This window comes from Osmerus mordax, chromosome 28 (assembly GCF_038355195.1).
Source record: "Osmerus mordax isolate fOsmMor3 chromosome 28, fOsmMor3.pri, whole genome shotgun sequence".
Lineage (NCBI taxonomy): Eukaryota > Metazoa > Chordata > Actinopteri > Osmeriformes > Osmeridae > Osmerus > Osmerus mordax.
In genome coordinates, this window is record NC_090077.1 from 3,725,519 (window position 1) to 3,734,266 (window position 8,748).

At 50.7% G+C, this 8,748-nt stretch overlaps 1 protein-coding gene across 1 annotated transcript in view; it reads left to right on the plus strand.

Annotated features, from left to right (window-relative positions):
* cacna1ba (calcium channel, voltage-dependent, N type, alpha 1B subunit, a) overlaps nt 1-8,087 on the plus strand; it is a 58,189-nt gene extending 50,102 nt beyond the window's left edge. Inside the window, 11 exon segments of the mRNA XM_067231315.1 lie at nt 154-259; nt 903-1,010; nt 1,510-1,527; nt 1,530-1,632; nt 1,804-1,968; nt 2,116-2,239; nt 2,373-2,489; nt 4,256-4,294; nt 5,095-5,317; nt 6,361-6,581; nt 7,122-8,087. Coding sequence (XP_067087416.1) covers nt 154-259; nt 903-1,010; nt 1,510-1,527; nt 1,530-1,632; nt 1,804-1,968; nt 2,116-2,239; nt 2,373-2,489; nt 4,256-4,294; nt 5,095-5,317; nt 6,361-6,581; nt 7,122-7,661 — 1,764 coding nt within the window. The 3' untranslated portion in view covers nt 7,662-8,087.
* The last annotated feature ends 661 nt before the right edge of the window (nt 8,088-8,748 follow it).

Sequence of the window (8,748 nt, forward strand, 5' to 3'; positions counted from 1 at the left end):
TTGTCATTAGTTACAATCCATATTTGAGCTCTGTTGACAGTTGGCAGCGCACAGACTGGTTTCTCTAGATTGATTGGTCTGGTCTAGACTAGATGCCTACTGTACTGGTGTGTGTGTTTAACTCCCCCCCCCTCCGCCACCCGCTGCCTCCAGCGCCTGGTCAAGATGAACATGCCCATCGCCGACGACAACACGGTCCACTTCACCTCCACTCTCATGGCCCTGATCCGCACGGCCCTGGAGATTAAACTGGGCTCAGGTGAGAACCTCTGTTCCCCTCTCCACCTCCTCCACCCCTCTCTCTCTCTCTCTCTCTCTCTCATTCTCCCTCTTTACGCAGGCAGGCAGACACACAGGCAGACAGACAGTGTACTTCCTCAGAAGTGTTTCAGAGACAGATGCCGGCTTGTTTATTCACAACAAAGGGGTTTGGATACCTGGTTATATGGGTCCCATTTGGACTCATTAAAGGGCGCATGCCTTCTCCTGGCTTCACCGCTCAGTCTCCCGTTTTAATGAGGCGTTCTCCGCCCCGGCTCGCCTCGACAATGGCTGCGCTCCACTCTTTTGCCCGTCTCTCTCTCTCTCGCTGCGTCGCCTGACTACCTGAGGTAAACGAGGGCCCGTGCTGGGTTTGTGATGCTCTCTCCCTCTCTCTCTCTCCCTCTCTCTCTCTCTCTCCCCTCTCTCTCTCTCTCTCTCTCTCTCTCTCTCTCTCTCTCTCTCTCTCTCTCTGTCTCTCTCTCCCTCTCTCTCTCTCTCTCTCCCTCTCTCTCTCTCTCTCTCTCTCTCTCTCTCTCTCTCCTCTCTCCCTCTCTCTCTCTCTCTCTCTCTCTCTCTCTCTCTCTCTCTCTCTCTCTCTCTCTCTCTCTCTCTCTCTCTCTCTCTCTCTCTCTCTCCAGGGATGGTGGGCCAACGTCTGTCTGACGCCGAGCTGAAGAAGGAGCTGGCAACGGTGTGGCCCAGCCTCTCCCAGAAGACCATGGACCTGCTGGTGACCCCCCACAAGCGTGAGCACACGTCTCTCTCTGTCGATCTCTCCCGGGGATCAGGTCTGACCTGCGGGTATCATCTCTGTGTTTGTTTACACTACGTCTTTATGAGGTAAACAGGCCAAGATATCCACCATGTGTTCCACGTTGAAATACTACCAGGCATTCCAGCTTGCTAGGCGTTCTTCCCATGCCCCAGACAGCAGTTACTGCAGAGCCCATCCACAGGATGAGCTTGGCTTACACTGACACCTTGTGGCCACAGAAGAGTATGACCTCTGAAAAAAAAAACTGATATTTTAAATAGATATTAAAAATCTGCTTCCATCTAGGCATAACAAAATTACCAGTTTTATTAGAAGCAAATCTGCAGTTCTGGCTCAGAGAGTGTTCCCTTTTAACCTACTTTGAGGGAAATTAGCTGGCTCCATACGATTACTTCAACACCAATAGGATGAACGAGACCACAAATGAGTCAGCAGTTTTATGCATCCACTTCCCTCTCTCACCTCCTCAGCCAATGAGCTCACGGTTGGAAGCTATATGCAGCCCGGATGATCTTCGACTACCTCAAGCAGAGGCAAGCCAAGAAACTTCAGCAGGTAAACACACACACACACACTCCCGTCACTAACAATTTGTCAAAATGTCAAGTCTTTTTTTCTTTGTGCTCCAAAATGTTTTCGACCCAAATCCACACAGGTTGTTCTAGATTCGAAAGGCCTACCGTTTTGACGCGATAACCGGGTCAACGTTCTACTTCTCCCATGAATCCGCTGAGCATGTTGCCGTCCATCTCTCCTCCACAGAGTAAGATCGAGGCTCTGTTTAAGCCATTGCTGCCTCTGACTCACATGCAGGAGAAGGACATGCCTCCAAACAGCGTGGAGCCTCCTTGTGAAGTCCAGCCTCAGCCCCTGCCAGACCCGGTCCAGGCCAGACCTAGCAGCAACTCCCTTAACAACGGGGGTGCTCTGTAAGTTCGCCCCCCCCCCCCCCCCCCACCCCCCCCCACGATGTCCAGTTTTCCTTTGTCATCGGGTGAACGACCATTTGAAGTGTCCAGTTGCAGTAGATCATGTCTGGGGGTAAGCTCTTCTGTATGTGTGCCTGTGACATCCAGGCCCGGCCCTAATCGTCGATCGTCCTCCTGGGTCACGGAGTCTCGAGACGTCCAGAGGCCCAAGATTAAGAGAGTCATGTCCAGGGACCAGTCAGAGGACGTCCCAAACCTAGCCAGTCCTAAGGTACCACTGCTCTCGGAATCAAGCCCATTTTCCATGTTAAAAAAAATTATCCTCCTAGATTCAGTAACCTTTTGGTGCATATATTTGTGTCTGTTGTGTTGTTTTGTGCTGTCTGTGTGTGTGTGTGTTCCAGGAGTCTGTGGAGATGAAGGAGATGGATACTAGTGCGGTTTCAGTGCCTGGTGACGGGTCTTCTCTGGAAAGCCATGGAAGGGCGGTGTCTATGCCTCGCCTCAACGCTGAGCTACAGGTACCCCACCCTCCCACACACACACACTTACAAACCACATTAGCATATTTCATTCAGCAACAATGGATATGGTGGAGTCATGAAAGGCAAAGATGGTGAACTAGATATTTCTATCAAATGTGTTGAATTCTCCATCTTCTGAAGTTACTGCTTTGGGAGAAAAACGAACAGAAATCAAGATGAAGATCTTCGGTCCGTCCTGAGAAACTGGATCAGCTGCTCATTTCCTGAGTGATGTTGATGTTGATCGATTGCTGCATTTAAGTGCATTCCTTTCAAGGGCCAATTAGAATGGATGTGTGTTGATCCTACTTTTAGTGCAGAGGAGAAGTCCCGGATCATTTGATTAGATGTGGGATGGCTGCCAGCTATTTGCCCCGTATCGTTTTTCCCCTGCTGCCAACAGAAAAAGATGATAGTGGCTCGAAATGGTTGTGGGTAGAACGTTCCGTGTGTGTGTGTGGGGGGGGGGGGGGGGGGGGAGGGGTGAGGGAGGTGAATGGGGGTTTTCCCTCTCGCCGAGGGAGGAAGAGAGTGATTCTGTTGCTAGAGGAAGGAGAACGTGAAGAGGGGGATTAATGATCTGAGGCTGGAAGGAGGGATTGCCCTGTGACCCGGCATGGCGCTTTTCTCACCTTTTATAACCGGGGGGCAAGAAATCCTTCAGCAAATACAATTAGAGATGGCCTTTTGGAAATGGCTCGCTATTGTTCGAGCAGAATTGGAGGTATGTGGCCTGAACTCAAGCCGGAATCCCTCTGATGGATTTCAATCTCGCCCGGCCGCTTAATTTGATTAGATGTATTTTTTCTTTTTTTTTTCTTCTTCTGTTTGGTGAGGTCTCATTTCCCGCCGGCTGCTCTGCTGTGCCAGGATCGGCCCAGAGATCTCTCAGTCTCAGCCTGGTCAACATGCTCTTTGTGCTCGACTGACACGCGACACCCAGAGCAGACATGGGGCACTTCCACGGGGCTGCTCCGAGGGGGGAAGACGTCACCGGGCGCTCTCACAATGAGCCTCCACACAGCGCCCAGCCCGCCCCAAATCCCTCTCAACCGCTCTTCTGGATGATAAGCAACATGAGATGTTGATTTTATGGTTTCAGCACCTCTTAATATATGATTACCCCCCCCCCCCCCGCCGCCCTTTTTGGAGTTTGTTAGGGTATCCGTACTCCAAAGACTTGGCCTTGCTGGCTCTCGTCCAGATTGGCCGGCCTCGCTAGAACAAAAGAAACACAGCCCAAAGATGGTTACTGGGATATCTTAGTCAGCGTCCAGGCTGTGCTGATGGAGACCAGTCATATATAGGAGGAGCAGGATCTTTCTGTCCCATATAGATTCATATAGCTAATGCTGGGTTATTGCCAGGTGGTGAAATCCACACAACAGATCCTGGATTGACTTAATGAAGGAGAGACAGATGGTTCTGGAAGTTCTCTGAAGAAATATATAATCAAAGAAAATCAATTTTCTTCCCTGTATAAGGTGTTGGTTCTCTCTCTTGTTCTTTGTCTGATTGGAATGGTGTCTTTTTTTCGACAGTTTGCTTTTTTCTTGATTGCCGAATGCCTGTCTTCTGTTTCTTATTGACTCTTTACTTTATTTCTTCACTTTGGTATCACCCCTCGCTCTAACTGTTCAATGTCACCTCTCTCCTCCTCCGTCCCCCCGATCCACCCGACGTTCTGCCTTCTCCTTCTGGCCCGACGCCTGTCCACGGACCTCTCCCCGTCCTCCTTCTCCTCCATCTGTGCTTGGTGACAGCAGAGCCACTCTCGTCACTCCCCGGGGATCCAGCTGTCTGTACGTATACCTCCGTCTCCTGCCCCTTCTCCTCCCAACATGTCACAACAATCGCTTTGTCTTTTTACAAATCAATAATTGTATGTTGGGGTACTGTAGTATTAGTTGATGAGGGTGCATTACTCTATGTTTGCCTTTTGTTTCTGGGGGTCCTATTATTAGTCTTGTCTGATGTACGGGTCTGAGGTAAATGTCAGGTGCTGTGTCGTGTCTCTCCTCCATGTGGGAGCCGCCCTTTTGTCGATGTGGGATTAGAGATACAGTCGTTAAAGCACAGCTGAGGAGGCTAGCACGCAGTTTTGGACGGACACCTGCGAAGCCGGTTTGTGTTGAGCCAGTGATCTGACAGAGCTGGGGTGGAGGGAGACAGGGCAGCTGGAACAGGTGGAGGGAGGGACCCGCATATATTCTCCTTGATCCTGGAGACACCCAGACGGTTGTTTTAGGCTTAGAGATAAGACCTGTTTCTGAACTCCCCAGCGGTAAATGATGTAAGATGTTTTCAGGGACACTGCGAGTTGAAGAGGTTCTTGCTAAAGCTGCAGGAGGGAAGGATCTCCACTAGGTGGAAACGTTTCTCTAAATCTGCCGGTGCTCTTAGACCAACCTTTGAGTGCGATCTGGTGGTACTAATTGTTGGCATCTTCTCAGATTGGTGTCCTTCTAAACCAAGTTAGACAAACTGTCGAGAAATAACAGACAGAAAATATTGTAAATTCAGCTGGATATCCGGTCTAAGTTCACAGCTCCTTGTCTAGGATGTAGCCTAGCTAAGTCTCCACACTCTGTTCTGCCAACAGCCCGTCCCTGACGCCAGCCCCATGAGGCGCTCGGTTTCCACCGTGGCACCCCAGCGGCCCCAGGAGGTGAACCTGCGTGACTACACCCTGGAGAAGCCCTCGCAGGAGAGGCCCCCTCACCACCACCACCACCATCGCTGCCATCACCGCAGAAAGAGAGACACAGAGAAGAAGCAGAGGTCCCTGGATAGAAGCATGGGAGGACAGCCTCTGAGCACAGCTGGTTGGTGCACACACACATACAAGCACACACACACACACACTGACCACACATTGACTGACGTCAAAACGATGAAAAGTGGATTTCCCCTTAATGATTCTAGCACACCTAAGGGCTTATTTTATTGTGCAAAGCAAGTTTTCAATGGGAATTCCCATAACCTATTAAGGTTTATGTTTCATACAAGTGCCCACCCACCAATACTCTAAATCTAAAACGCGAGTGTCAAACAGTTGTAAAATTCGACAGCTCGCGGGCCTCCAACCAAACACACATCCTGTAGATACAAAACAATGTGCTGTGGGCCTTGGCGCCTGACGTAAGAAGGTAGACGTTGTCAAGCCTCCGGAGCTCGTCTGTAATGCAGATCACCTCAGAGCTGCGTGGAGGAGGCCAGGCCTGGCTGGAGGAGGCCAGGCTGGCTGGAGGAGGCCAGGCCTGGCTGGAGGAGGCCAGGCTGGCTGGAGGAGGCCAGGCCTGGCTGGAGGAGGCCAGGCCTGGCTGGAGGAGGCCAGCCTGACTGGAGGAGGCCAGCCGGCTCCACAGCTGGCTTTTATTACCCAGATAAAAGGGGCTGACAGACACGCAGACCCAGTGGCCCGCAAATTTATAGGCGCCTCTCGGCAGGGCAACCTCAGGCGCGGAGAAAGAATAATGTTTAAGGGTGGGGGGGGTGGGGGGGGGGGTGGGGGGGGTGGGGGGGGGGTGGGCGGGCTACGGTGTTCAGTCAATGTGGTCTTTGAGTTGAAGAATCTTCCCTTTGACTGAGGTAAGTGGTCAAAGAGCTGTCATACTTACATTGGGCTCGTGTGTTAAGACGGTGGACAAGAAGGTTTGTAGTTGATTTCCCGTGAATTCGTCAGACTCCCTTATGAAAACAGAACGTTGACATTCCACATCGATCCAATTCAATGATCCTCACCGATCTTTTTGATGACACACCCCACTACGCTGTCGTTTGGCTGCTCTCACACCAACAACCATGCGCAGGTGTGCAGCCCTCACTGTTCCGTGTGTCGGCCATGTTTGTTTGGCTTTGTGTGAAGGTGCGCCAGGCGACCCGGCGGCGGAGCCAGCCTCCGGAGAGCGGGGTCACGACCGCGGGCGCTCCCACGAGAGGAAGCACCACGCCTCCTCGGCGACGGAGAAACACCGCTACTACTCCTGCGACCGCTACAGCAGCCGGGAACACTGCCACACCAAGTCTGCCACCGCCAGCTGTGCGACATCCCCCAGCGAGGGACAGGACACCAGCTTCAACAAACAGGTGGGGGGCTTTGCCTTGGCCATGGCAACGGGGGGGGATTTGGGCAGGTCAGGACACAGCCGGTTTACCTGTCAGGTTGGTGTAGGAGAGTTATATACTGTATAAAGCTTAGGAATGGAGAATTTCTGATGACGTGAATGACCGGTATACCTCCTTGTGGCTACTCTTGATAACCTGTCCGCGCTCTTGACTTGTCTCCGCCGCGACTTTCTTCCTCTTTCTGACTTTGGTACAAAACCTCTCATGGCCTTTCACTTCTCTTTCCTCTCTCTCTCTTTCTTCATCGTTGTCCGTCTGTTTTGTCTGTCTTCTTTCTTTTGCCGCCCATGAAATTCTGTCCTGTCACCTGTCCTCTTCCTGCCTGTCCTCGGCGTCCTCTCTCCTTTCCCGCCGTCCGCTCTCCTCTCACGGCGTGACGGCGTCTTTCCCTTCCTTCCTTCCTTCCTTCTGCCTACCCCGTCCCCACATCCCCCCCCCCCTCTCCCACGTGTTCTCATTGTTTGTTATCGTTTCAAATTGCTTTGTCCCATTTTCATCCAGGGCAGTGGTTGGGTTAAAGGCAGCCCGGTGATGTTGACCTCAGGTGTTAGCACGCCCAGCCGTGGCCGCAGGCAGCTCCCCCAGACCCCCCTGACCCCCCGGCCTGGGGTGGCCTACAAGACTGCCAACTCCTCCCCTGTGCACTTTGCGTCCGCCCAGGCCGGCCCGCCCAGCCTGAGTCCTGGCAGGTTGAGCCGAGGGCTGTCGGAGCACAACGCCCTCCTGCACAGCGGCACCTCCCCCGTCCCCTCCCCCGTCACCCGCATCAGCTCCGAGCCCTTCCTGGCCCCCCCCATCGGGAGCCCTCTCTGTAGCCTGCGGGACGAGCTGGCCTTTTTCCAGGACGAGCCTGGCCCTCGCGCCTTCGGACGCCCGCCTCGGACTGCGCCGCCTCGCGTGGGGGGCCTGCCTCTGCCCCCCCAGCAAAGCCTGGCGGTGGCTAACGGATACCATTTCACCTTTGGGGGCAGTGGCAGCCCAAGCACCGGGGCCAGGGTGCCCAGGTACTACTATGAGGCAGAGGAGGATGGATGGTGCTAGCATGGCTTCACACGGATGTTTTTAATGCATTTTGGATTAAATGTGATGAGTTTTATCATCTTTTTTTTTTTTTTTTTTTTGGGGGTTAAACTGTTGCTAAATACGTGTACAAAGTTGTGTTTAATCCTTTCGTGGTGAAGTGGAACCAAGGGGACATTTCTATTTGAATGTGAACCGAGATGTGTCATTTTTACGACTTGTGTGATGAGGAAATTGAATGCAAATTGATGAATAAATTAGAGTTGTGGCACCTGTAAGATATAATTGCTTTTACACAAGAGAAGGACATTGTTTATTGAGGACCCAAGTGAATTTCTTCTTTAAAAACTATCAAATGGAGACCAACCAGTCTTAAAATGCCTAAACATTGCTTCCCCGTATCAAACATGATATTCTCCATAACAGATTTAAACATAATAATCAAAAAGTTCCATGGTAAATTAAATTAAATTCTCCTTTCACTAATACTGTTCAGGATGTTTATTGACACATGATTGGGTGAACACCCCATACATTCTACTTAACTGCAAAGCAGCTTTTCTGCTTTCCTTCCAGACTCTGCTGTTCTGTGATGTTTCCTGGTCCTTAGTCACATTCCTGTCCAGCTGTCAGAAGCGCCACATCGACCAATGGTGTTGTTGTTTCACACGTGTGGATTCTCTTCTGTTGAACATGTCCGTCAAACTTCACTACCACCGTACTTGAGCAAGTAGAGGGAGAAAAAAAGAAAGTTTTTTTGTTTTTATATTTAACTATCGTAGATGTTATCTTTTTATTGTGTGCATTTTTTGTACGGTGTAACGACAAGTGTGTTTTTCTGTCTATTGCTTACAGTTTTGCCATCATTTCAGGTTCTAATGTTTCTTACAGCTTCAAATGTTTAATACAAAGTGCCTATCCTTTTAGATAAACTGTAGTAAAGATGCAAAGACGAAAGATTTTTAGAAGTATCAACTCTTGAGTTGTTCATTTGATAGTTCTGCAAGAGAACAAGATGTAAAGCAAGCCTTATCTGCAAACAGAGAAATTACAACTACAGTTAGAAAATGGATGGAGATAACTTAATTCTTGCTATGATTTTCTTTTG